Source organism: Lathamus discolor, chromosome 21, assembly GCF_037157495.1.
Source record: "Lathamus discolor isolate bLatDis1 chromosome 21, bLatDis1.hap1, whole genome shotgun sequence".
NCBI classification, from domain to species: Eukaryota; Metazoa; Chordata; class Aves; order Psittaciformes; family Psittacidae; genus Lathamus; species Lathamus discolor.
The window spans coordinates 1,917,647-1,945,488 of NC_088904.1; the positions used below are offsets into that span (position 1 = coordinate 1,917,647).

At 52.3% G+C, this 27,842-nt stretch overlaps 1 protein-coding gene across 4 annotated transcripts in view; it reads left to right on the forward strand.

The window, feature by feature from the left end:
• The window catches only part of LOC136024432 (fibrillin-2-like), a 98,555-nt gene that overhangs the window by 51,968 nt on the left and 18,745 nt on the right, over positions 1 to 27,842 (forward strand). For 3 of the 4 annotated variants that reach the window (XM_065699753.1, XM_065699755.1, XM_065699754.1), the window contains exons 9-35: positions 988 to 1,113; positions 7,728 to 7,880; positions 8,517 to 8,714; positions 9,357 to 9,500; positions 10,772 to 10,891; positions 11,537 to 11,662; positions 12,134 to 12,256; positions 12,918 to 13,193; positions 13,563 to 13,616; positions 15,190 to 15,315; positions 15,720 to 15,845; positions 16,410 to 16,529; positions 17,280 to 17,417; positions 17,497 to 17,547; positions 18,670 to 18,795; positions 19,363 to 19,590; positions 19,709 to 19,834; positions 20,193 to 20,321; positions 24,309 to 24,434; positions 24,706 to 24,831; positions 25,182 to 25,304; positions 25,575 to 25,700; positions 25,831 to 25,956; positions 26,394 to 26,516; positions 26,860 to 26,982; positions 27,331 to 27,456; positions 27,647 to 27,769. In XM_065699753.1, the coding sequence (XP_065555825.1) occupies positions 988 to 1,113; positions 7,728 to 7,880; positions 8,517 to 8,714; positions 9,357 to 9,500; positions 10,772 to 10,891; positions 11,537 to 11,662; positions 12,134 to 12,256; positions 12,918 to 13,193; positions 13,563 to 13,616; positions 15,190 to 15,315; positions 15,720 to 15,845; positions 16,410 to 16,529; positions 17,280 to 17,417; positions 17,497 to 17,547; positions 18,670 to 18,795; positions 19,363 to 19,590; positions 19,709 to 19,834; positions 20,193 to 20,321; positions 24,309 to 24,434; positions 24,706 to 24,831; positions 25,182 to 25,304; positions 25,575 to 25,700; positions 25,831 to 25,956; positions 26,394 to 26,516; positions 26,860 to 26,982; positions 27,331 to 27,456; positions 27,647 to 27,769 (3,612 nt within the window). The remainder of the gene's footprint in view (positions 1 to 987; positions 1,114 to 7,727; positions 7,881 to 8,516; positions 8,715 to 9,356; positions 9,501 to 10,771; positions 10,892 to 11,536; positions 11,663 to 12,133; positions 12,257 to 12,917; positions 13,194 to 13,562; positions 13,617 to 15,189; positions 15,316 to 15,719; positions 15,846 to 16,409; positions 16,530 to 17,279; positions 17,418 to 17,496; positions 17,548 to 18,669; positions 18,796 to 19,362; positions 19,591 to 19,708; positions 19,835 to 20,192; positions 20,322 to 24,308; positions 24,435 to 24,705; positions 24,832 to 25,181; positions 25,305 to 25,574; positions 25,701 to 25,830; positions 25,957 to 26,393; positions 26,517 to 26,859; positions 26,983 to 27,330; positions 27,457 to 27,646; positions 27,770 to 27,842) is intronic. The other variant, XM_065699757.1, reaches the window with a different exon arrangement.

Consider the following 27,842-nt stretch of genomic DNA (forward strand, 5'->3'; position numbering starts at 1 on the left):
AAAGGCTGGAACATCCGACAGTTCTCAAGCAAACCCTGTAGGGTCTCATCTTTCCACCTCAGTTCTTGCAGCGTGGATTAAAATCTAACTCTGAGCCAGATTTCACCTCCAGAAGCTCTCTTAGGATCCAGAGCCAGGCATCCAGGGTCTTGGCGATGGGCACATCTCCATGGTGAGCTTGTGGTGGTGGAGCCTTGTTCACTTTCAGCTTGAAAGAGGAGCCTGCCCTACCTTCACACTAGAGAGATGCTTGTAGAGCACTTTGTACATTCAGAAGCTACGTGACTGGGGTGGCTGCCTCTGAGATTTGGTGCTCTTGTAACCTCCCCATGACCGTTACCACCTGCCTGGGCACCTGGGCTGCCTGGTCCTTCTGTTGTCTGGGTCTGGCTGTTCCACCTTCCAAAACCTCGTGGCAATGTCCCTATTTTCCATGCTCTAAATCCAGAGAGGTGCACCTCCCTGGTGTGTTACAGTCACACAGCAGTGGGCTGCTGGAGAAGCAGGCTGAGCAGAAGCAGTGTGGGGCAGGACTTGCTGACAGGGATGGTGTTTCTTGGATTGCCATGGATAATTTGGTGGGATCCCTCCAAGGACTCTCTATCTCTCTAGTTTTCCCTGTCAGGAGATAAAACAGTTCCAACTATAGCGTGCTCATGGCACTGTTATGCAAATCACATTAAAATAGGACTGCTGATGGAGGAGCTGAACCCACAGCGTGACATGGCTGGACCCTCCTTGCCTAACTGGTAGTACAGAGGCCTTTTCACCTGGATTTAGATGCCTGAATGCACTTAAAATTGATCCAAATCCCTCCTGCATGGAGAAACTCAGCAGATAACGCACGAGCCGGTCCCAAGCATCCCATGACAACCCATAACACCAGCTGCTTTCTTCTGCGATACCGGCGCTGGTCCTGGATCTGCACTCCAGGCAAGGAGATGATTTACAGGGTGTCCTAATCACTGTTGGTTTGTTCTTTTCTAGATGTGGACGAGTGTGGGGCGATCTCTGGCGTGTGCGATGGTGGCGAGTGCACCAACACAGCAGGCAGCTACGTGTGCACGTGTCCACGTGGTTTCATGACCAGCCCTGATGGATCACGCTGCATTGGTAAGATGCTAAATAGATCTGAGGACCACAGATACAGGGAGACATCACGCTCTGAACCCCAGAGGGGAGGATTTGCAAGTCACTGTCTTTGCAGATCAGAGGGCACATGGCTCCTGCAATAGCTGGGAAATGCTCTTTTCCTTGTGCTGTCCCTGCGTGTGCCTGTTCTGGTCACAGGTTTTGATGCTCTTGCAGACCAGGGCTTTCTCCCTCTCCGTAATTTGGACTGCAGGAGCCTTGGTGCTTGAGGTGTTTGAAAAAGGGTTGCTGAAGACACTGAGCAGGAGGGCTTAGGGGGAAGGTGTCTGGTTGAGGAAGGATCCTTGTGCTCCCACCCACAGAACTGCATCAGGTAGTGGGAGAACCCCAGATGCTACCCCTTTTCACCAGGGGTCATCCCACAACTGCACATTCATCCGCTTGCCTTGCAGAGGTGAAGTGGGGAAAGGTTTACTCCAAGTGTTTGCATAACCAATGCAAACAGTGACTTCTAGCATCTCCTCCTCTTCCCTGCTTAGACCACAGGTAATGGCTCATAAATCCCAGCTGCCCCCAGCTAATCATCAACAGGGCTGTGGACTCAATTGGCTTCATCTCATTGAACTCAGCCTTTTGGGAGTGAGCTGCTTTGCACCGAGCTACTGGTCTGGATCCCCTCTGTACCCAGTGGAGAGAAAGAGATGCTTCCCAAGGACAGCACAGGGCACCGCTGACACCTATTCCTGCACCCGTGTTCAACCTGTTTCCAAGGCCATCATTCAGCTCTTGCACATTACAGTGCTCAGGTGCTGGAAGACCTTGGTGGGGCTGGTGTGTGCTGCTCCCGTTTGGCTCAAGGTGTCTGGGTTTCAGAGCTTCCCAGCACAAGCTTGCCGCACAGGGACAAGCTGTCCTGCCGGCAGACCGCCGAGCCTGCGGTGAATCTTGCTCGTTTAACAGATCAAAACGCCCTTCCAAGCCTTGTAAATATTTGATGGTCCATTTCTCTCTGTAACACAACAGCTTCTATGATAAATAGATCAGCGCTCTGTTTACTTGCTCCCAGCAGGGGCACTTACTTTAGTCAAAATGAATCCCAGCGTTTGTCTCGCTGTTCAGGAAGTTCATTTGCCTTTTGAAAGGCAAGGATGCATGGATTTGTGATGAGGAACTGGTACGAGAGCAATGTTAGTGCAATGGCAAACGTCGGGTAGCGCTTTCTGTTGAGTCCTGGAAATGAATGCAGGGGGAAAAATCCCTTCCAGCTTCTTTTCTATCCACAGCAACTGGCGTACAGAATAATCATGTTCTGGTTGTGGAAAGAAAACTGGTGCTGAGTCTAACACAAGAATCACCTCTGATAGAGTTTAATGAGAATGAGCTGCTTTTCCTGCCTTGGTTCGCAGACCCTGCCATCCGCCTGGAGGGCGGGATGAGTCATATGGACATTTCCCACTTTCCTTGAAACCAAGAGCTTCGAGAAATGAAAACGAAGTAAAATTAGAAAGCCCAGATTTAAAAATAGCCGTAGACTCTTAGAATCAGGGAGTAGCTGGGGTTTGGAAAGGACCGAAGCTTATTTAGCTGCAGTGGACTATGACTGCAGCTGAACTCAATACATCATGCTCCAGCCATTTCCCTCAGCTCATACATGCTGCTGCTGTGCTGCCACATTTTGGGACAGACAGTATTTATCCTGGCATGAGACACGGTCACTTTTGGGGTATCGTTGCCCTGGGATCCTTATTTTGCAAACCCTGATTTGTTTCTAGCAATTTTAGTGCTTGGTTTGGGGGGTTTATGGTACTTTAAGTCCCCGATTGAAATAAATCACAGGAATAGTTTGTAAAACTGGAAATGAATAAATAACGTGGGTGAACGGCGTCAGGAGAGAGCTGAAGAGATTGTCACACTGCCACCTCCAGATGTTTAGACTGGACGTGACCACAGTGCCTCATATATCATGGGGCACCAGCACTGGCGAGGTGGTGACTTTATGGTGGCAGCTTTCATATATTCCCATCCCTTTCCCCTCCCTTTTTAGTAAAGTAAACACCTTTTTATTGCATTTGCACAATCTCCTGTAGTTTCTGCAGCTGAAACAGCAAGGCCCCGAGCTTGGGTTGAGCCCAGCCCTCATTAGGTGCTTTCAGCGTGAAACGTGAACAGCAGCAAAGCTGGAGAAAGGCCGTCAGAGTTTGAAATGAGCATGAAGGTGTTCACAAACCATGTAGATGAGGCCCTCCGTGATATGGTTTAGTGGGAGCTTGGGAGTCCTGGGGGAATGGTTGGACTTGATGGTCTTAACGGTCTTTTCCAACCTACTTGATGCTATTATTCTGTGCTACGCTGTGATTTATTGAATGATTCAACCACTTGTGCTTGACACAAGGAATCCAGTTCCACGCATGTTCAGAGCAGCTTCATTCAGTCAGGCTTGTCAAAGGCAGGCTCAGGGTCTTGCAGAAGCTCCAGCAGGCTGGGAGCTGGGTTTTCCCTTTCCAGGACAACGTTTTGCTTTCCAAGAACAGCTTAAGAAAACGGCCTTGCAGATGCATTTCCAGACACGCGCGTGGTGTTCCCCCGTTTGTGGCAAGTCAGCACTTCTGCACATCGCTTTCTTTTGTTCTTCTTCCCTGACAGTGCAGCAAATGCTCTGAAGGATTTGGGTCTTGCTTTGCTTGGGCAGCATCAGCAGATCTATTGCCTAAAGTTCTGGGTAGGGCCAGAGCTTGCTTATAGTTGCAACGTTCTGGGCTCAGAGAAGGTTATGAGGGTGTCACTGAGGAGTTCACCTGCCTGGGGACACCTTTTTACCCACCTTGGTCGTTATCCAAGGAAGGAAAGAGCAAGAGGAATAAGGAAATATGAGGAGCTATTTCTGAGGGCAAGGAATGACAAAGGGAAGTGGGATGAGGGTCACAGGCTCAAACCAGGTTGATAGGAGCTGGGGCCCTGAGCAGAGCTCCTCAGTACCAACCAAGGCATTGAGGGATGCGGGAGCTGTGCACAGAGGGATGCTTTGTGCTTTGTGCCTTGGTTCTTGTGTGACTCTGCACTGAGACAGACAGCACCATCTAATCTTACCCAGACAAGAAGGAAATTGGTGAGTTTTCCAAAACAGGGAACACAGAATGGCATCATCGGTCTAGACTGTCCTCACCGCAGTATGCGGCTCCTTTTTGCACCCTTCTTCCTTGCAAACCAAGCACCATTGGACATCTTGGGTGGGAGATCTTTGGCTACATGCTGCTGTGTTGCAGCTCCATTCTGAGCTAATAGCCCTCAAGTCTTTTGTAGACAAAGCCAACTGCCTTTTGCAACCACTGGTTTGGGTTTGGTCACTTGGGCTTCTCAGTTTCTGTACACGACAAGACACAGAGTGGGAGAAATACCCACCCTTTGAAGGGCTCTCCTGGGAAGCAGTACCAGGACTTTCCATTCCTCCACCTCCCCCTGTCCCTACCCCACCACCAGGCAAAGAAACTGGGATGAAAACTGCAAAGTCCTTTGCAGGTGCAAACCAGTCTTAGACACCTTGTGCACAGCCGACCTACAGTTCTGGTGTCCCCAGCATAAGGACATGGAGCTGTTGGAGCAAGTCCAGAGGAGGCCATGAGGATGAGCAGGGGCTGGAGCAGCTCCTGTATGGAGCCAGGCTGAGAACATTGGGGCTGTTCCCCCTGGAGAGGAGAAGCTGCGTGGAGAGCTCAGAGCAGCTTCCAGTGTCTGAAGGGGGCTACAAGGATGCTGGAGAGGGGCTCTTCATCAGGGACTGCAGTGATAGGAGAAGGGGTGCTGGGTTCAGACTGAAACAGGGGAATCAGAGACCGCTGGCAGACCTGTGGCTCTATCCCCCACCTCTGTGCACTGTCTAACCTCATGTGGAATTTCACCTCCTTTCTTGCCTGCAGCATCATCTGATTTACAGAAGTTCTTGTGCAAACCTGTTCCCTTTACAGCTGCAGGGGAAGGCAGAACAAACCCACCATGGCTTTGTGCTGGTGTGGGTGGTCCTGCAGGAGGTCACAGGGGGACTGCAGAGACCCGCTGTTCTTTCCATCTACCCCTCTCACTGCCCAAAGGCAGCTCCAGATGAGTTTTCAATTAGCTCTGACCTTTATTTCTGAGAGAGATGATTGCAAACTGCAGCAAAGGCAGCTGAATTTAATAACCGTGTCCAGATGAGTAAGGGCTGGACCATTCCCTCCATTGCACAAACTGCTGTGACCTCCCTGCTTGTCAAACTTGTCAGCACATGTCCGTCTGTGGGGAAGGAGGCTGCCTTCTCCAAATCCCTCCTTACCCATTAACTGGCTGGCTGTGACCATGTATCGCAGCTTCAGGACAGCAGGCATCCCACAGCAGAGCCGTAGGAGCCGGGTGGCATCTATCCTCTCTAATGCCCAAAGGGCTTATTCCAAACTACCACCCTCAGATCTCGAGGTTCGTTTGAGCTCAGCCCTAAGCCCTGATTGAGCTAAACCCCCATTAAGGGTTTGAGGTGCACTTTTCCCGGATGGCCCCACTATCCTGCCCTGGTTTGTTCAGAAAGCAGCTTCTTTCTGGATTGAGAGGATGCTGAGGAACATCAACCTGTCAAGGTGCCATCTCCTGCCTCCAGCACCTGCTGGAACCTCCAAGACATGAGAATTGCTCTTGCACTCTTGCCCCTTGCCAGAGATCAAGGGCTTGGGATGACCTGAACACCCCTGTCCTTGTACTGCCCTTCACTGCAAGTACGAGCTAATCCAGGCTTGCATTCAGTCCCCTCACTCAAGTTTCCTTGGTGGATGAAGTTTCCCAGAAGGGGCTGAACCCATGAATCCCAGGAAAGGATGTATCTGAGGAAAAGACCTGTGGGCTTTAAGCGGGGTCACTGTCCTCTGGAAGTCATTGAGCTGTGATGAGAGAAGAAACGTAACCACAGCCCAGAGATCAAACAGCTCCATGCAATCGATCCCAATGATACTTCAGGGAAGTGTCAGCCTGCTGGCTAGAGGCACAGATGAGAAATCAGACCAGACTTTCCCCCTCATTAATTCACTTGAGAAATAAGGACAGGAGATGAATGAGTGGAAGATTCCAGGTTTTCCTGGAGGACTTGGTGCCAGACGGAGCCTGCTAGACGTGTGAAAGACCCTCAGTCTCCTGGGCCTGGTCCAGATTCCACACACACCAAACACTGGTGCCAGCCTCAGTGTCTGTGGCTTTGGCCAGGCTCATGCACTTTGACCACCATCCAGGACTTGTTCTCCTCCCAGCTCAGTCCAGGCTGTGGGAGCTGACCCATGACCTGAAGCGGGCATCCATCGGGAATGGGAGTGGGTAGGCTGGAGGGATGTGGAATTAGGAACAGGTCCATTCGTTCAGTGAGAGATGCTGGGACCACTGGGACCTGGCAGGGAATGCGTCCTCGTGGGAAGCCTGGGACATTTGCCATTACATCAATTGTGGGAATGAGATTCAGGTCCTTGCCAGGCCTGAGATGTGCAGGACCACGTTGGACAGCGGTGGCTGTGGGAAGGTCCTTCCTTAGCACGGCATCAGGGACCACCGATGCAGGAAGTACCTGGATCCCCAGCCTGGCCAAAGTGGTGCAGGAAACTCTGACCCCCTTGGTCTGCCCGCTCTGCCCTGCCCCAGGACCGCTGCAGCCAAGACTTCAGCCTGGAGCAGGAATGCTGGGGAGTGCCCGCTCAGCCTGGGAACCCTCAAAATAGCAGCAGGCAGCGCTGGGTTGTTTTTATCACAGGGAAGTGTTTTTAGTGGCAGAAGTTAGAGGAAAATCACGCTGGGTCCAATGGCCCAAGAGAGGAGAAGGCTTCATGTAGCCAAGTTCAGGGCCTGTTGGACTTTAATGTCGGCATTGATGGCCAACCCTTGCTCACAAATACAACTAAGCAAGGCAGATGCTAACGTCAGAGGAGGAACTTGAAGAATGGACATCTCAGCCCCAGGATGCTATTTTGTTGAATAATTGATTTAGTTGATTTAATTAATTGATTTAATTGATTGAAGTTGATTTAGTCCATAGCAGTTTATCTGTCTCCAGCAAGGGGATAGGTCCAGGTGTCCATTGTGTCAGTGTTTGCAGTGGTCTCCTGCAGACCACCTCATCTCAGATTGTTCCCTGTCCCAGCTGGAGCACTAGGTCAGTGGGGGAACCCATCCCTGACATGTTTTGTAAGTGCAGAAGCTCTGGTGAGAGGAGAGACACTTGTAAACGACCCCATTTCCCTGAGAAGGTGAGGAAGCGTGGGATGAGGTGAGGGATCTCATTTGTGAGCTCAGCCAGAATCTGCTGGGTCATCTTGTCCAGCTCCCAGCGGAGAGGGATTGCCCACCTACTGCCTGTTTCTGGTCCTTGTTCAGCCTGCTTATAGTATTTAGAAGCCTAAAGGGGGACACGAGATGTAATACTGGGAAATGGGGCCTGGCCCTACAGCCTTGATGTGCTCCAGATGGAGGTGCTGGAGAGCCTCCTGATCTGGGGAGGATGGGGCAGAGCAGGAGGTCAGGCTGGGGCATTGGGCAGCCGGAAAAGGCACCAGTGGGCATGGGCACTCAGGGGCTGAGCAGGAGCGTGGTGATGAGAGGTTGTGAACGTGGCTCCTTGTCCTCTCCCTCTGCAGACCAGCGGATTGGGGCGTGTTTCTCTGCGCTGATCGGGGGCCGCTGTGCCGGGGACCTTCCTGGCCAGTACACCAAGATGCAGTGCTGCTGCGACTCCGGGCGCTGCTGGGCCATCGCTCAGACCCCAGAGATGTGCCCTGTCCGGGGCTCTGGTAAGTGCAGCGCAAAAAGCCTCCATCCTTGGCCAAGTCCTGGCTCTGATGGCCAGAGTGGTACCCCGGGTTTGATGTGGAGAATCATCACCAGAGGATGCAGGGCAGGGTCACACGGGGATGCTCGCTCTCCTGCCTGGGTCTCATCTGACGTTGAGCCAGATGAGTTCAGCCAAGGCAAGAAGTTATCCCTTTTCCTCCTGCCCCTTCAGCTCCCTTTGGCTCCCACCATAATTGAACCGTGGGGCCAAATGAGGGTGAGTCCAGGCAGCAGGAGGCCCTGGGGAGGCGCAGCACTGTAGATATCTGCCTCTCTTCTTTCACCACCAGCTCCAAGCAGGGCAGAGCTTTACAGTGTCTGGCACCTTCCCATGTCCTCTCCTTTCCTGCATGAAGGGAGCCCATGGTGCCATGCACCCCGAGAAGCTGTTGCCAAACACGCTGGCAAGCTGTGTCTCACCGTCTGCTCCGGATGTGTTAAAGCTCTCCTCACCCATCTGCCCTGTTCCCATCAGCACCCATCCTCTTTGCTCCCTGCCAGTCCCTCTCCATCCCTCTGTTCCCTGCACTCCGGCAGAGGCAGGAGGAGGGCTCTGGCCCTCTTGGAAAAGCACTAAGGCAGCTGTTTTGTTTCAGATGAGTACCGCAGGCTGTGCATCGAAGGGCTCCCAGTCGTGCCAGGCTTCCCTGGGAACTTTCCAGCAATTCCTGGATTCGGGCCCAATGGTGTTGGGCCAGGACTCAATGGGCCTGGAGGCATTGGACCAAATGGGGCAAACGGACAAGGCGGGATCCCAGGTCTGCCTGGAATGGGCGCAGGAAGTTCAAGCATCGGTAATTAACCTGACTTTCTTACTGCGCTGATCCGCTGTGGCTGCTTGTCTCGGGACACGGGCAGCGCGTCCTCCTGCGTGCTGGTCCCTGCACACGGCCCTGTTCTTAGACAGCTACAGGGTTTATTTTGACACAAGGCGAGTGATGGGATGTGGCACTAATTCTGTGCGGGATGCTGAGCCCAGAAGCAGATCAAACAGCATCTCCTGGCAGAGTAAGAGCTGAGCCTGGCTCCCGTGCAGAATATCTTCCTAATGACCAAATAGGAACGAAGCTTTCACGTTAGAAACTCCCTCTCTGCCTCCTCCCTACAAAACTGGTTTTCCTGCCACTTTGGATACCTCTCTCATGGGCATCCCTGTATAGCTCCGTGCTAAGGGCTGAAGCCTGTGAAGATGCACTGGATGTCAATGAATATTGATTCCCACCTTTCTTCCAAGAGGCTGAGCCATCTTGTGCATGTCAGCCAGGTACTGCAGCACCCTGCAGAGGCTCCTGAGGCAGCTGAGTTTGTGTCTGCAGCCCCATGGCTGTTCAGGAGCATCAGTGTCACAGGGTTTGGACTTAAGGACCCTTGTGCTTCCTGGGCACAATCAAGGGCGCTGTAGTCCTCTGCCTGATGCTGTCTCTTGTGCTTTCCAGGAACTGCCACTTTGAATCAGACCATTGACATCTGCAAGCATTTCACTAACCTCTGCCTGAACGGACGCTGCATCCCCACCCCATCCAGCTACCGCTGCGAGTGCAACATGGGGTACAAGCAGGACGTGCGCGGGGAGTGCATCGGTGAGTAGCTGCTGCCCCATAGCCCCCACTGCAGTCAGAGACCCACACAAGATAGAGGGCTCGTGTCAGGCTACAAAGCAGCGTGGCAGAAAGGGTGTGTGTGCCCTGCAAGGGTGACCACTCCTGTGGTAGCCACAGCATTGCCACAAGCAGTGTGGTAGCCGGGAATGGGAGATACTGCATGGCTTTGTGTGCTGGCCCAGGCTGAGTGACAGCCCTGCGTTAAGGCTGTGCGAGGGGGAGGTAAGCCTGAATTCAACCTCGAGCTGACTGCCATAAGTAACTCAAGATGGAGAGATTGGACCCTTGTTTCTGCTCAGAGCAGAAGGAAGAACCTTCCTCTGAAGTGCCTCTACAGAAGAGATACAACACTGGGGTTGGGGAACGAAGGGTATGTGAGTAGAGAAGTTCCAGGAAAAGCCAATCATGCAGCCTAGATCCATGGAGGCTCTGATGATGCTGCAACAAGGCAACTTAGAACCACCAAGAGACTATGTCACTGAGAGCAGATGGTGTTATTCTATCCTCCCAGTCAGGGGACAGGGCTGAGGAAGGAGGAGCAGAATCAAACAGGGTGAATGCCTGGCTGCATGCCTGCTGCCATACTCAAGGTTTTGGCTTCTATGATCACGGGTCTGCCTTTGAGAAGCTGGGTCTGTTGGGAGCTGATGGGATTCACCAAGGGCAAATTGTGCCTGACCAATCTAGTGGCCTTTGATGTGACTGCATCAGTGGACAGAAAAGAGCTGTGGCTGTCATCTGTGTGGACTTCTGTAAGGTCTTTGATATAGCTCCCCACAACATTCTTACCTCTAAATTGGATTGATGTGGGTTTGGCAGAGGGACTGCTGGATGGATAAGGAATTGGCTGGAGGACTGTGTTCAAAGGGTTACAGACAATGGCTCAAAGTCCAAGTGAAAACCAGTAACAAGTGGTGGCCCTCAAGGGTCCATTCTGGGACCAGCACTCTTTAATGTCTTCATCACTGCCATAGTGGTACTGAGCAAGTTTACCAAGCAAGTGGTACTGAGCAAGTGGTACTGAGCAAGTGGTGCTGAGCAACTGGTATCCTCAGCAAGTTTGCAGATGACACCAAGCTGAGTGTTGCAGTTGGTTCACTAGAGGGAAGGGATGCATCCGTTGCTGGCTGTGATGTCAGGATGCTGAGTGCTGGGGTTGAAAGGACAGGCTCAAGGCAGCCTTTGCTGCCTCTCCTTGTAGCTTGCTGTGTATCATGGTGACTCATGGGTTTGGGCTTTTCTTCTTGCAGATGTGGATGAGTGCTCCAGCAGCCCTTGCGTGCATGGTGACTGCGTGAACACACCGGGCTCCTACCACTGCAAGTGCCACGAGGGCTTCCAGAGCACCCCCACAAAGCAGGCTTGCATTGGTAAGGGTGTTCTGTTTCTCTTCTGGGGAGGACACAGTGTACTGTAAGAGTGTCAGTGGGTTATAAGAGACCTAGGTACCAAAGGAAAATGATTGTAAAGGGGAGGGAGAGCGAAGAGTCATAGAATCATGGAATGGCTTGGGTTGGAAGAGGCACTGAATCTTTTAAGCTGAATTCTTCTCATGGTTCTCTTTCTGGTGGTGGAAATCAGGTCATCACTTCCTCTTTACAACACTCATTACATGTGGCATTTTGGGGCTGTTCAGCCTGGAGAAGAGAAGCTGCGTGGAGACCTCAGAGCAGCTTCCAGTGTCTGAAGGGGGCTGCAAGGATGCTGGAGAGGGGCTCTTCATCAGGGACTGTAGGGATAGGACAAGGGGTGATGGGTTCAGACTGAAACGGGGGAAGTTCAGGTTGGATCTAAGGAAGAAGTTCTTCTCTGTAAAGGTGATTGACAGAGCCTTGGTGACATGGTCTTAGTGTGAAGCATCCCTGCCCATGACAGGGGGTTGGAACTGGATGGTCTTAAGGTCCCTTCCAACCCAAACCATTCTATGATTCTATAATCCTAAAATGGATCTGATCCTAAGCTGGGTTGTTCTCACTCCACCTGCTGCTACTTTCTTGTGTTTATTTCCCTGGCAGATATCGATGAGTGCATCATGAATGGGGTGATGTGTAGGAACGGCCGCTGTGTTAACACTGATGGAAGCTTCCAGTGTATCTGCAATGCTGGCTTTGAAATAACCCCTGATGGCAAGAACTGTGTTGGTAAGCTATCTCTTGATGCACTTGGGACTGAGACTATGCCCTTCATAGGGACTGGTGATTTCTTTAATCTCTGCTGTATTCCCTTCATCTCTAGGGCAGAGTGCATCCTAAAATGAGAGGACTGGAATGGGAAGGTGTTTTGTAAGGGTGCTAGTGCTGCTGGAGTGCTCCTGTAGGTTTTGGGGTCCAGGAGCATGAGCAGGGCTGCGTCTGGAAGGAGGACATCCTCCAGCAGCCAGTGTCTGAGTCCTGCTGTGAGCTGCACTGGCTGCCCATGGTACTGACAGCAGCAGGGATGCAGCAGGACAGCTCTCACCCAGGAGCAGCACTGGGAGCTCTGCCTTGAGGCTTAGCACCCACTGCCATAAGAACCAATCTGACCATGAGATGGGAGTCAGAATGTTTTTGAGCACAGGAGAGTCTTGCTGATGCTCTCAGGCTCAACTCATGGTTTCTGTTTGTCCTCCCCAGATCACGATGAATGTGCCACGACCAACATGTGCCTCAATGGGATGTGTATCAATGAGGATGGCAGCTTCAAGTGCATCTGCAAGCCTGGCTTTGTGCTGGCTCCCAATGGGCGGTACTGTGTCGGTGCGTAGGTCCCCAGCCTTGGTCCCTGTCCTCTTCCCAACCTGCTGCCCACATTCCTGGGCACTTGTGATGTGTCTGAGACAAGAGGAGCTGAGGAAAACCGAGGCTGTTGCCAGACATATCCTGTTCTGCCTTCAGAAATGACCCCCTCACAGCAGAATGGGCACAGAGGGAAATGTTCTTGCACCTCCACTACAGCACAAATTGGAGCTTCAATCCTCTTTCTGGGGGAGGTAAAGCAGGGCTGTGAAGCTTCCTGTTACCAATGTGAGCTGGCAGCAGTCATCTCCATGGCTTCCCCAGCCTCTGCAGCACATTCCAGTGTGTGCGCCACCTCCCAAAGCCAGGCAGGTTAGAATGTGAAGGCAGAGAGGAGAAAGGAGGAGGAGGAGAACACAGCATTCCTTTGATATGCTGCTGTGACAGAGGGTGAATTCTCTGGGTCACTGAGCTGTAAACAGAGAATGGGCTGGGTCTCAGGAGACCGAAGATCCCCGTTGCTTCCTTTGAACCATCAGGAAGAGTCAGCAGAGCACACAAGGGATGTGATGCTCTAACTGCACCTCTGAGCATCCAAGTCACCCTGCAAGAGAGGGTAAAGCTCCCGTCAGTGTCTCCTGCCTGTGTTTAAGTAACAGCCACTTTCTCCTTCCTCTTTCAGACATCGACGAGTGTGAGACACCAGGGATCTGTATGAATGGCTGGTGCATCAACACAGAGGGCTCCTTCCGCTGCGAGTGCCTCGGGGGCCTGGCCATCGGCGTGGATGGACGGGTCTGCGTGGACACCCACATGCGCAGCACGTGTTACGGAGGCATTAAGAAGGGCACATGTGCTCGTCCCTTCCCAGGAGCAGTCACCAAGTCTGAGTGCTGCTGTGCTAACCCAGACCATGGCTTTGGAGAGCCCTGCCAGCCCTGTCCAGCCAAGAACTCTGGTGAGCTCCTCTTCCGTCTGAGTTTGCAAAGAGCTTGGGAGGTGCTTAGAGACATCCCAGGTCCTGGAGATGGCCTTGACAGCTTGGCAGGGACACGGGGAAGCCATAGGCAGTGGGAAAGGAACGCCATGCAGTTACAAATTGAGGTTGGATCCACAAAGCTGATGCTGATCTCTTTGCAGGGCTTCTCACAGTGTTGGACTATTGAGTGTCAGCTCTCAAATACACATTGTATAAGTGTAAACAGACACTGCTTGGAAGCCCATAGGTGACATTCAACCAAGCAATAAATCCAGCACTACCAAGAGTTGATGTGACTATGTGTGAACTGTCTAGAAAAGCTAACAGCTTTTTGTGCTTTCCACACAGCTGAATTCCAGGCGCTCTGCAGCAGTGGCATTGGAATAACAGCTGATGGCAGAGGTATGTGCATCCCATGGACCAGGGTTTAGACAAGCACCTCTAACATCACTCTCAGCTCTTTCTTTCAGCTGCTTTTAATGGAGTGTGCATGCGTCTGTGGGAGTGCGTGCCATGGGAGGCTTGGCACTGCGGAGGGTGTGCTGGAGAGTTAGTCCATGACACCCGTGTATGTAAGAGCTGTTTGTGAGTAAGCACGGGGTAGTTTGCATAGCCTGGGTGGGTGTAAGTGCATGCAAGAACCTATCTGTGTGTTAGTGAGTGTCAGTGGCTGGGATGTGAGCTTGGGCGCAGGGAGAGAGGAGTGCTGTGTGTCTTGTTTCCTCCCTCCATGAGTTAATGTTGAGCAAGCACCCCTGAGGACTGTGTATTGAATCAAGGAGTTGATTCCTGGCACCCTGTGGGAACTACATTTCAGGGGATGCACACACAGAGCTCGGCTTTACTCCCTGCTTTGGTGGGAATGAAGAGCATGGCCAATTGCATCCTCTTGCTTGTTCCCATCCTCTGCCCTCCAGCTCTGTGGTCACAGGGGAAGAGGGCTCAGGGAGAGGGAGGCGATAAGCGTGTGTTGGGATGCGTTGCCAATGGGCTGCTTTGAATTAGACAGCAAGAGGTCAGGCAGGCGGCTGCGCTGCCAGCCCCGGGCAGTGCTTGGATCAGCAGGAAGAGCACAAAGCAGCCAGAGAGCTCCGGTCTTTCAGAACTTTCCAAATGGGAATGAGCCAGAGGCAAAACCCTGGTGACTTCTTGGGCTTCCTTCCAGGGCACCGTCTCTTGGCCAAAGTCAGTCTCAGGCTAACGATAAGATGCTTTCTAGCAAGAAGCTAACGTCGGACGTGCTCTGGTCAGCCCCTTGCTGCCCGCAGCCAGGGCTGGATGCACTCAGTGCTCTCCAGGGCTGTGTTTCCCTGGGGATGTAACTGAAGTCCAACTGCATGGAGACAAAGGCCAGCAGTGTCTGGGAAGCCCTGGCCTGGGCTTCTTGCCATCTGGCTCTATGGCACTGTGAGGACGCTGCTGTACGAACCTGCCCTGTTCTGTGGGGAGCCTGGTTCTTGCCAGGGTAAAATCTCTTTGCCTGGGCACCACAGCAGGTTGTCCATCATGTTCTGCCCTTGCCCCAGCAGGACCCAGCATCCTGCTCATAGCATCTTACAAACAGTTCTTCCTCCCAGATTTACCAATAGGAGGGATAATTAAATGGTGTGCCCTGAGTACTTGGGATAAAGATACTGTAAGGAGACTCAGGAATGTAACAGAAAGACCTGAGAGCCCTTGATATGGAACTGAATCTGAGTTTATCTCAGCCCCTTATCCAGTTCTCTCCTTCCGAGCTCAGAGCCCTATACTAGATCATACTTGTGTATCCCCAGGGCAAGATGCCCAGTGCCATAGCCCCAGAAAGAGAGGAAAAAGGGTCTCCAGGACCTACTGGGTTAAACCAGTAGGGCAGGAAGGAAGGATTTCTGCAGTGGGGTGCCCACTGTAAGGAACAATGAAGAATTCATGGGGGGAAGATTTCTGTATTTGCATTTGCCGGGATCCATCTGATTTGACTTCCTTCTCTGTGCAGACATCAATGAATGTGCCCTCAACCCTGACATCTGCCCCAATGGCATGTGCGAGAACCTGCGCGGGAGCTACCGCTGCATCTGCAACCTGGGCTACGAGTCAGACCCCACGGGCAAGAACTGCGTGGGTGAGTTCAGGGCAGCTCCAGCTCCCTGTGGCAGGGACCCAGGAACTCAGGGATGCTGGGGAGAGGGTGGCACGCACTCAGTGTGGGGCTGGGAGCCAGATGCAGGCCTCTGACTGCACTGGAGCCTGAGGTGATAGAGACGATGCCCTCAAGCGCTGTTCCCATTCAGGGATGCATTGTCCACATGGAAGAGCACAAGGTGCTTTGTGTTTGCATAGCACCTTGTACCAAGCAAGCTACATGTATGTACATCGCACATTCGTGTAGCAAGGCGCTACATGTATGTGATGTAACATACCTTCCACATGGCATCGCTTTGAGGGTGTTGATGCATTTCCGTGCCTCTCAGGCTGCCAGAGCTCTGTAGATGCTGTAGCTCATCAACCCCATCTCTCTGCCCACAGATGTTGATGAATGCACCGTCAATCGCCTGCTGTGTGACAATGGACTGTGCCGCAACACACCCGGCAGCTACACCTGCACCTGCCCCAAGGGCTTTGTCTTCAGGACGGAGACAGATACCTGTGAAGGTAACGTGACTTGAAGGGACCTGAGAGCATCTTCATGCCTGAAAGGGAGCTCAAGGTCTAACGTGTCTTTGGTTCCCTTTTGACCGCAGCGGTTTGAACTGGAGCAGATCCAGGCTTTGGGTTTGTGGTTTCTTTTCCTGCAAGGGGCAAGTTTCACACTTCATCCAAAAGAGCAGACATCCAAACCCAGAACATCTGGACTGTTCAGTGACAGAAAACCACAACCATTTCCTCTAGAGCCCCCAAATTTTAGCTAAAACCTGACCAAAATTGCAAGTTTTGGCGATTTGATTGCAAGCTTACACTTTGGAACGGGGGAAATCATTTGGTGACCACAAAGTCCTCAAATGTTTGAGAATTGGCCTTTTGTGCATAAATGTCTGTTTAGAGGGGGAAAAAAAAGAGATTTTCTGTAAAGAAGGTGAAAAATGGCCTGGACTGAGGGTCCTCTGGGTGACTGAAAACCTCTTTTCTTCATGTTCTTTATCATCTCCCCCCAGCCTCTGGCCCAGAAAACCAGGTCCCATAGCACTCAGTGCAGTGACAGTCCCTTTCTTCCCACAGATATCAATGAGTGCACCTCCAACCCCTGTGTGAACGGTGTCTGCAGGAACAATGCTGGCTCCTTTGCCTGTGAGTGCTCCCCTGGCAGCAAGCTGGACCCCAGCGGCACCATCTGTGTGGGTAAGGATGTGACCGGCAGCTCTGGGACAGTGGCTGGTATCAGTAGTGCCCATCATCACCCCTTGCTGTTCGTCTGAAGCAAGCCTTGTATTTGTGGCTTGGCGATGGGGATCTTTGGACCCCTCTCTTTCTCATCTGGTGTTTCTTTGGTTGTTGGTAACAATTCACATCTTATTCATGCATCCTGAGAGCCTGAGGAGCAGCAACCTCAGGCAGTGCTTTGAGCAGTGTGCAGCAGACATGGAAATCCCCAGCTGTGCTATAGCCATGGGGTGCCAGGGGATCCTCAGGGCATCAGGATGGTAGGTTCTCACTCAGCAGATGGGTTTGTAGCGTGCTGACATTAAGGTGCATCAGGATGAAGTAGATCCCTCCTCATCAAGATGATAAGGTACCCACTTCCCACTCCTAGGTGGTGAGGGGCAGCTGGAGAAAAGGACTATTTCTACCCAGAAGAGGAGCAGGCTGTAACTAGGAGAAGGGCAGACACAGAAGTGATGCAATAGGTGTATCAGAGAGCACAGAAATGCTGCTCTGCAGCACAGCTGTGCTCAGGAGACCGGCAGAGTTTGTGTCCATGCACTTTACTCCACAGCATGAAGGATAAAGTGACACCAGGGAGCAATAGTCCCACTGCAGCTCCATGATAGTTTCTTCTTAGCTGCTTCTCATGGCAGCCCGGCTTCCATGGAGCCAGGAACCTCCATCAAGGAGCAGCTCTTCACTCGTGTCTTGTCTTTGCCTCTCCAGACAGCATGAAAGGGACGTGCTGGTTGAACATCCAGGACGGACGTTGTGAGGTGAACATCAACGGGGCCACCCTGAAATCCGAGTGCTGTGCCACGCTGGGGGCAGCGTGGGGCAGCCCCTGTGAGCGCTGCGAGATTGGTAAGGCTCTGCCTGCACCACCCTCAGGGAGGCAGGAGGAAGCCCATTTCTTTGCTGACAATCCTCTGTTTCCTTGCAGATACTGCCTGTCCCCGGGGATATGCGAGGATGAAGGGGGTCACATGTGAAGGTAAACTGCTGCAGGACACAGAAGATGAGGGTTTTTATTGGGAACACGGTCACTCTTTACTGCTGTCCTGCAACTGAGTCTTTGGTGGGGGATCTACACTTTGTGACCCTTTGTCGGACTCTCTCCAGTATGTCCATCTCTGTCTTATACTGTGATGTCCAGAGCTGAATTCCAGTTGTGCCCTCACGCGTGCTGAGTAGAGAGGAAGCATCACTTCCCTCAGCTTGCTGGCAACACTCCTAATGCAGCCCAGGATACCAGTGGCCTTTGCAGCAAGGGCACGTTGCTGCCTCATGTTCAACTTGGTGTCTACCAGGACCCCAGGCCCTTTCCTGCCAAGCTGCTTTCCAGCTGGGTGACCTCCAGCATTTATGGATGTTCCTGGCAGCCCATTTCTCCAGCTTGCCAAGGTCCCTCTGGATGGCAGATTGACCTTCTGGTGTAGCAGCCATTCCTCCCAGTTTTGTGCCATCAGCAGCTTTGCTGAGGATGCGCTTTACGCCATCATCCTGATAACTAATGATGTTAAACAGGATCAGACCCAGTACTGAGGCCACTGAACAGCCCTCTCTCGGCCCAGCCATTCAGACAGTTTTCAATCTATCTCACTATCTGCTCAACCAACCCATACATCAGCAGCTACTGTATGAGGACCTTATGGGACGCAGTGCTCAAGGCCGTGCTGAAGGTTAGGTGGACAATGTCCACCACTACTCCCTTGCCTGCTGGGCCAGCCACTTTATCATAGAGTTAGATCAAGCTCATCAGTCATGACTCCCCCTGGTCCATCCACGCTGACTCCTGCTGATGATTTGCTTGTCATTCATGTACCTGGAAATGGGTTTCCAAATTTAGCTGCTCCATCAGCGGTACTCAGGTTTGTGAGTCCTGCTGCCACTCTGTCAGTGCTATGCCAGCCAACGGGACCACTCTATCTCTGACAAGGCTCTGGAATGCCATTGCAGAAGTGCCTGGGCATGGCTGTGGCTCTGTGACAGGATGCCAGTTTTAGTCTTTGGGTAGCTCTGGACTCCTTCCATCTCCTCCTTCCATCTCCTCAAGGCCACACTGGGCTTGTCCATGTGCCGCTCTCATGCCTGTCTCTTGCTTTTGTGCCAACAGATGTGAATGAGTGCGAGGTCTTCCCTGGGGTCTGCCCAAACGGGCGCTGTGTGAACACTGCTGGCTCTTTTCGGTGCGAGTGTCCAGAAGGACTGACCCTTGATGGCACTGCTAGGACATGTGTGGGTAAGGACACCTCCTCTCAGCCACATCCTGATCACTGTTCAGCCCTATCTACAGTGATCCAACCATCCCCTACCCATCACGTGCAACAGTCATGAGAACTGAGTGCTGGCACGTCATACCTGCAAGGCTGCCATAGCTTTGTGTCTGCAGGTTCAGCTAGTAATGCAATCATTCTCCTTGGGTGGACATCAGGGGTAGACATACAATTAACCTAACTGGTTAATGACATGGCCCAGCAGCCCTAAACCAACTCCTGGCTGCTTTCTGGGCACACCATGACAAAACTCTGCCCTTCATATGGGCCATCTGCGCTGCTGACTACCCTGTGGAGGTTCCTTTCTCTGGTCTCGTTGCAGTCACAGGCTGGCCACGTCCATGCTATTTAATCTCTTGTAGCATCGCGAACAAGGTGGCCTCATCCACGTGGCCCCTACCTGGGCATTGTTTAGAGGATGCTCCAGCCAAAGCTGTTCCAGAAACCTTGCCAACTGTCACAGGCAACGACACCTCTGGTTTTCCCAGAGGTTGGGTGCTGCAGGCAAGGGCTCAGCTCTGCTCTCTCCCCAGATGTGCGTGTGGAACAGTGCTACATGAAATGGGATGAAGATGAGTGCACGGAGCCTCTGCCAGGCAAGTACCGCATCGACATGTGCTGCTGCTCCGTGGGCTCAGCCTGGGGCATCGACTGTGAAGAATGTCCCAAGGTTGGCTCCAGTGAGTACAAGGCCATCTGCCCAAGGGGACCCGGCTTCGCCAACCGAGGAGACGTGCTTTCAGGAAGGCCTTTCTACAAAGGTGAGGAGAAAGAGGAGCTGCTGTGCTCAGCCCAAGGACCCTGCTGCTTGCCTGCGGACTCTAAGGTTCATTGCAGACATCCCCTCCCTAAACCTTGCTGTTCTGTCTTCACCCACAGATGTGAATGAATGTAAGGTCTTCTCCGGCCTGTGCACTCATGGGACCTGTCGAAACACCATTGGCAGCTTCAGGTGTCTCTGTGGCAACGGCTTTGCTTTGGATGCTGAAGAAAGGAACTGCACAGGTAAGGGAAGAGCAGCTTCCTCTGGAACACTCTTGCCCATCTTGCAGCCTTGTCCACCTCGTGGAATTCTTAGCATGATGGTGGTACCCAGAGGAGCCACAGCTTTTATCTGAGGGACATACTGAGAAGCCAAAGGCAGGACCATGAGTGGAAGGCTCCTTCTGCTCACGGGATGAAAGATGAATCCTGCACCAGAGAGAAAGTTTAACTGCTCTCTCTCCCTTCAGGAAGAGGAGTTCCTTGGTCTGCTGGGCCAGACCTGCCAGTCCTTGTTCATTGAATTTGATGTGCAGTACAGGCAGCTGTAGTGGTGCTTGTAGTCTGTTCTGCCTCCACTAGCTGCTCTTCATCCCCACAGACATCGATGAGTGCCGCATCTCACCAGACCTGTGTGGCCATGGCACCTGTGTCAACACGCCGGGCAGCTTTGAGTGCGAGTGCTTCGAAGGCTACGAGAGTGGCTTCATGATGATGAAGAACTGCATGGGTAAGGACTTGTCTCCAGGGCAGGGCTGCACCTGACTTGTTTGCAACAGGGAAGAAAGTAGCTGGTGCCACAAAGGACTTTGTGCCATGCTGCTCTCTGTGTGTCCGGCTCTCTAGCATCCTGTCTCTCTGCTCCTTGGTATTAAGCCAAATCTCTTCATTGCCCTCTGGGGGAGCAGTGGGAGTCCCCAGCGCTGCAGAGAGCTCTGGCAGCCTCTGCCCTCCCCAGGGTAGTGAGTCTTTTGCCTTAGAGGTGGAGCTGGGCTGAAGGGCAGCACGTGTAGAGAGAGGGATGCTGTGTATGGAGCTGAGGGCACCACAGATGTAATCCTGGGGCTGCTGTGCTCTACCTGGGCCAATAGCCCATCAGTAAAGGGCTCCACGCTGTCTCTGCTAGCAGTGCCCCAAGGCTCTGCACCATGCAGAGGCAGAGAAAAGGTTGTGAGACTTGGAGCCCAAAACTGGGATTCTTGCCTCAGAGACCTCTATTTATGATGACCTCCTGGTCCAGAGGCCAGAGCCTGTGCCTGGCACCAGGGCTGGTGGTGCCCCATGAGCCAGGGAAGGAGACTGGCAGCCCAGACCAGCATCAGGGAGGACTCTGTATTTTTACATATATATACATACATATATACATATACATTTTATATATATATATATATATATATATATATATATATGTAGTATAGTGCATCCTGGGCTCTTCCTGTGCAACATTCATGCGATATCGTTAGTCCTGCCCTGCCACCTCCTGGCCACCGTTACCTCAACTGTGGGAGGCCACAGGGGAGCCCAGGTGCCACCAACCAGCTTTTCTCCAGTTCTTTCCCATCCCTTTCCTGCTTGCTGTACCCAAAGGGCATTTCCCTGCAATCCCAGTGCAATGTTGCCTCCCTTATTTTACATTAGACTAAGGCCTCGTGTTTCCTGTTCATGCACTATGCTCATTCTTCCTTCGCTTCAACCTCCCCTTGCACCAAACCTTGGCCACTAATCTTTCCTGTTGTTTCAGCCACCAGCAGCTGGAGCTTGAGCCTGGCATTGCCACTGAGCTGGGACAGGAACCATGCCTGGTATTTTCATTCCTGCTACGTAGGGAGACGGCAACCTTTATACTGGAGATTGGCTACTGCCCAGAGGAGCTCTGCCAGGCCAGCAGCTTGAACTCATTGGCTGTGAGCTCCAGTTCTCATGCACACTTGGCTCTTTCCTTTGGGTGATGTCTCATCTCCTTCTACTTATTTTCAGCCTTGTGTTACCCATCTACTATTTATTCTGCCACTGATTATTTACATATCCACACTCTAAATGTGCACCCATCTCCAGACATGATTCATATCATATGTTCAACCCTTACATTGAACCATGTCTTTTCCAACAGCATTGCGGAACGTTTCTCAACTTGTAGATGTTTTTGTAGATGTCTCCATGCCACCACAGGTATCTTCCTAACTTGGTCCATCTACCTGCCCAAAATGATGTCTCACGTGCTGCATCGGTCATTTAAATCCAGTTACATGTAGCTTGGTCCCTTTCTTAGATAATTTATATTCCTTGCAAGGAGCTGTCAAGTTATGATTAGATCACTACTGAGATTAGTAGACCTATTATTTCTACTCCTCTATTAGAAGACATATTAAGCTTTGGTCTTTATAGCACTGCTGTCATTGCACATCCCACAGCCACGTGCCATTAAATCAAATGCTTCCACTGGCATGAGAACATGGAGAAATACCTTGCTCAGCAAGAGGTTCACCAGTTGATAGCTTGCGTCTCTTCCAGCTTGAATCTTGCTGATTGAGCCAGTTTTCCTCGGCCAGCTTTCCACTCAGTCTTTGCTAAAACAACTCTCAACCTGGTCTCGCTTCTGGGTGAGATCTCATCAGCTGCTGCTGTTTCTGCCCCGTTCCTTGGGATCCGCAGCATTTTCATACCTCAGCCATGAATCAATAGCCTCAACCATTAATCAAGCGCCAGTCCAGTTCCCCAGACACATAGCACAGATCAAGTCCTTCACGAGGAGTTCTGGTAGACCATCTGCATTCTTCTACCCCACTCTATTTCCAGTAAGGGTTGTAAGGGCTCCCTTCCACCTGCCCATTTAATCATCCTTTCTCCTCAGATCATTCTTTACAGCTCCTCCCATCTGGCCAATGCTTGGTTTTATTCTGTCAGCTTCTCATCTGCTTTCAATTGAGTAATTCTTGTTTGTAGCTTAAGAAAAACCCCCTCAATGACCTCAGTACCTCAGTTTGTCTCCAACAAGTCAGCCAGACTGTTGCTGTCCTTTAGTTCCTGGCATACCATGTTCCTCTCCTCGTCTGTCTAGCCAGGAGAACTTGTCTGACTGACAGTCTTCATGTTCTGCTCTTTCTGCTTTGCCTTGGACTTTCAAACCACTTCAGTCTGGGGCTTGATTCAATACCATGGATTTCTTTTTTAGATTTGATTCTCTGAGCTCTTTATAATACATCCCTGCCACTGGCGTGGGTTTGTGTCTTTCCACACGATTTGTAGTGTGGGTTCCCACAGCTCACACTGATCCTTCTCCTCCTTTTCCATCTCCATTTCTGGGATACTGAGATTCACAGCCCCACCGATGCCCTGCTAAGCTCTTTCGGTAATGAGATGTCTGATACCTTTACACAAGGATGTTGTATTTCATCGTTGGGTTGGGTTGGGTTGTTTGGGGTTCTTTATAATGCCCATTCCGCCTTATCCTTTCTTCCAGGTGACAGGGGGTTGACTCATTTCACCCCCAAGTGTATTGTGACAACTATGGCTTTTCCCATGGTCAAGGATTAACTTCTTCCTGCCTGTGTCTGCCAAAAGAACTTGGCTTCAGCCTCGCAACGGAAGAATTCTTGCCAGCCTCTGGCAGGAGACAACCTCCTGGCACTAAAGGGGTTTGGGGGCATTTGTTTTAGCTCACTCAGTTCATCCACGTTGCTCTCCATGGCTTTGTATTCTGAATGCCCTCGTCTCAGAGTGCAGCTGTGGACAGATGAATCCTCTGAGCAGTTCCAGGAAGGCTTCTCTTTTTTCCCCTCTCCTACTGTCAGAGCAAACCATCTCGAGTCAATGCTAGGGGCAAGGAAGAATGTACAATCTTTGGAATCTATTCTGGGACCAAAATCGAGATGCTCATTCTCAGATTCCTGTTTCCAGAGTTGGAGGATCAGATTCATCCAGCGCTTGCTATGGGAAGCACCACAAGTAGCACGAAGACCTGTACAATATCACAGGAGATCACGAAGAGCTTTCTCCAGTGACCACAGATCAGGAATCAGTAACAAGGCTTCCCAGTTTCCATACTTGCAGTTCTTCATCTCCTCCTTCCGTGGGTTTCTGGTTCCAACCGTCACCATTCCAGTTCACCATTCCAGTAGTTTTCCTTGCTTGGGTTTATTTTTTGATTCTGGCATTTCTAAACTTCTCTATCACTTTTTTCAGCAGCCCGGTTCCGTCTTCGCCTGGATCACCTCCCTCTCCCAGCAGTTACATCTATTTCAGGAATTCCTCCAGTTCCCAGTAAATTTAATCTCTTTGTCCATATGTGATTTTTTTTCAGCCATGCACAGCCTATTTCCTAGCGCTGTGTGTGATGCTGGCACTGCTTGAAGGCTGGTAACAAGAATGTTCACATTGTTATGCTAGGACAATGTCCTAGGATAGGTGGATGGGAGCTGGGAACTATCTTTCTAGTCCTTGCTGGCTAATCTGTGCAAGGTTAACGACTTCTTTCCTCCTCATGTTACGCTTTCCATTCGACTGAGCTCAAGACAAGAGCTGTGGTTTCCCAAGCGCACACTTCAGCCATCAATCCACCCAAGCCCTGCATTCGCTGCCCTGTTGCTTTTGTGATGTCCCTCTGTGGTGATGGGGCTGTGGTGCACGGCACCAGCTCCACCCCATCATCTGGAAAACCAAGCTGAAGGGGACAGTCCACCACATCTATGATTCTATGATTTCGTGTCGTTCTCTGTAGATATCAATGAGTGTGAGCGGGACCCGCTGCTGTGCAGAGGTGGGATCTGCATGAACACAGATGGCAGCTTCGAATGCATCTGCCCCCCTGGACATGAGCTGACGTCTGAAGGGAACACTTGCATAGGTGAGATGACGTTAGGACCAGAGTGTGTTCAAGGGTAAGGATCCAAGGAGACTTGGATGGGGGTAAAACACACTCATGCTGGAGGGACTGAGGTCACTCCCAGGGTTTCATTGCACTTATGTCTGTTTTCTGCCTGCTGTTTACTGATCAGTGGGGCAATGACATTCAGTCTGGGGACAGAAGTAGGTGGGGGGTACCCAGGGAGGGGACCAGATGATGCTCCTCATGATGTCAGCATGGTTGGCTGCTCAACCTGTTCTTCCTACTGCAGATATCAACGAGTGCTCCCTCAGTGACAACCTGTGTCGCAATGGACGCTGCGTCAACGTCATTGGTACCTACCAGTGCGCCTGTGATTCGGGTTTCCAGGCCACCCTGGACAGGCAGGGCTGTGTTGGTGAGTGCTTCTCTTTGCCAAATAGTTGTGCCAAGACCCCAGTGTACATCCAGAGCCCCCCTGGCCTCATGCCTCTTAAAATGCTTGGGCGGGTGTCTGAGGGTAAGGCAAGGGGGGAACCTCCTGGTTGAGCTACTGCCAGGCTGGTCATCAGCTGTGAAACTAATGTGAGCGGCAAGTGGTTGCCATGGAAAGCAAGAGATGCTTTCTTGTGGCTGGGTGGGGGGGTTGTTTCCTCTTCAACACCTCTCCCACCTTGTCTCTGTTATGGGCACTATGAGCAGCTCTGTTGCAAGGCACGTATGGGCCCATGACCCAGGCAGCTGCCTGACCTCTCCCTTCTCCTCCAGACATTGACGAGTGCACCATAACCAACGGCGGCTGTGACACACACTGCTCCAACTCGGAGGGCAGCTATGAATGCAGCTGCAGTGAAGGCTATGCTCTGATGCCAGACAAGAGATCGTGTGCAGGTGAGCAGTCAGCTTGGTTCTCGTAGGTGCTGCCCCAGGGGCCTCAGCGTCCATGGCCAGTCAACCTTAGTGTTGGCTTTAAGTCACTTCCAGAGAGGTGGTTTTCCTGGACAGATGGTTTTGCTCTGCACTGCAATGTCCAGCCCCTCATTAAAGGCTCCAGAGTCCTGTAACTACATGATTTGGAGCAAAGTCCCTCCTGTGACTCCCTCCTGCTCCCACAATACCCTTTCACTGGCTCTAACAACTTTATTCTGGTCTCCTCTCTAGATATTGATGAATGTGAGGATAATCCAGACATCTGTGATGGGGGGCAGTGCACTAACATCCCTGGGGAGTACCGCTGCCTCTGCTTCGATGGCTTCATGGCATCCCTGGATATGAAGACCTGTATTGGTGAGGACAAGGCTGTGGCCAGCACTGCATCACAAGGCTGCTGTTGGATGGAGGAAGGGCTACAGAGGGTTACCCCAGAGTCGTGGCATGGTTCTTGTGCTGTTCCAAGCAAGTCCTTTTTCTCCTGCAGACGTGAATGAATGTGATCTCAACCCTAACATCTGCCTGCATGGCGAGTGTGAGAACACGAAGGGCTCCTTCATCTGTCACTGCCAGCTGGGCTACTTTGTCAAGAAGGGAACCACAGGCTGCACAGGTAGGAACACACCAGGCTAGGAGGGTGCTGGTGGGAGCCCTCACAAACACCTGCAGCTGCCATGGGGAGAAACCAGCCCTGCACTGCGGGATGCTGGGCACACCTAGGGATGTGGCTGTGTGCTGGGAGCCCCTCCTGGGCAGGCAGACGGCCAAGGAGGCAGGAGCTGGCACTCTCCTAGTTGACAGCCAAGCCAGGGGCCTGCCCTTCCTTTTGTCTTCATCTTCCAGGGGTGAGCAGGGTGAGAGTTTTACCCTTGAGCACTTCAGCTCAAGGGTACAATTCAGGGCAGCCTCTTCCCCAAAGCACCTTGTTCCGACCTCCTGGGGTTCAGAATCCCGGGAGCTGTTGGTACCCAGACCCATTAGCAGGATTTTACCCCCTCCTCTCTAAGGGGAGCTGAGCTGTGTCAGCTCTGATGTCCTTCCTTCCTGCAGACATTGATGAGTGTGAGATTGGGGCTCACAACTGTGACATGCACGCCTCCTGCATCAACGTGCCCGGGAGCTTCAAATGCAAGTGTCGTACAGGCTGGCTTGGAGATGGGCTGAAGTGCAACGGTGAGTTCCTCATCCCAGGAGAGGGTCTTTGTGTGTCCGGGTGCGCTATGGACACTTGTGGAGGGATGTAAAGGTACGTGGGTCTGCTCTGGGGAGGTACTGGGAGTGCGGGTATGTGTGTGGAAGTGTCTCACTGCTGTACTGTGTGTGTCAGCACTGCTGTGGGAGCGTCTCGTGGCCATAGGGGCTCACAGAGATGTGTTGGAGCCTTATGAGTGCTCCAGGCTCCTGGAGGCTGCAGTCTCCTGGGCCATTTGCTTGTCCTCTGCACCCTGCACTACCTGCCTGGGCTTAGAGGGAAGGCCAGAGGCAAAGCACTGACAAGGGTGTTCTCCCTTCCCAGACCTGGATGAGTGTGCAACTGAAGAGCACAAGTGCAACCTGAATGCCAACTGTGTCAACACGCCAGGCTCCTACCGCTGCGCCTGCCGAGAAGGCTTCAATGGGGATGGCTTCTCCTGCTCTGGTGAGGCCCAAAGACTCAATGGGCATCCTGCTGGGACATGGAGTCATCCCCTCGGAACCACCAGCCTGGATCAGCGCCCAGATGCTTGTGTCTGGGGTTCCCCAAAGCAGATGTCCCCCAAAAGCCACTGCAGCCTGCCCTGAGCCACAGCCTGCTCAGATGCCTGCAGCAGAGATCCCCCTCTTCTCAGCATGGGTCTGGGGAGGGTCAAGGCGATGGGGAGCGTTGCAGCCCCCTCCTCAGCCTCCCAGCAGCGGGGTGGGAAGCAGCTCCTGGGAGTTTCCTGGGCAAGCTGAGGGAAGCTCATGGGGTGGACACCAGCTCAGGCTCCTGCCTGACTCTCTCTAGATGTGGACGAGTGTGCGGACAACGTGAACCTGTGTGAGAATGGCCAATGCCTCAACGCACCCGGGGGTTACCGCTGCGAGTGCGAGATGGGCTTCAACCCCACAGAGGACAGCAAGGCCTGCCAAGGTGAGTGCCCAGGGTTGCCACTGCTGCTCTAGGAGGTCCAGTGTCCACCTCCTGGCTGGGCTTGGTCTCTCCACTGCACTGTCACCACCTGATCTATTCCTAAGCAAGCCCAACCATCCCCTGGTGGTGCAAGGCTTCGCTTTCAGGTGGGATGCCAGATCCTGAATCCCCAGCTCTCCCTCTTTTGCAGACATTGATGAATGCACCTTCCAGAACATCTGTGTCTTTGGGACCTGCCAGAACCTGCCTGGGATGTTCCGCTGTGCCTGTGATGAAGGCTATGAACTGGACAGGAGTGGAGGCAACTGCACAGGTATAGGGCTTGCACAGGGCTCTCGGATGAGGATCACTGGTCTGTGATCTGCTGGTGGGACCTTGCCCCAGCC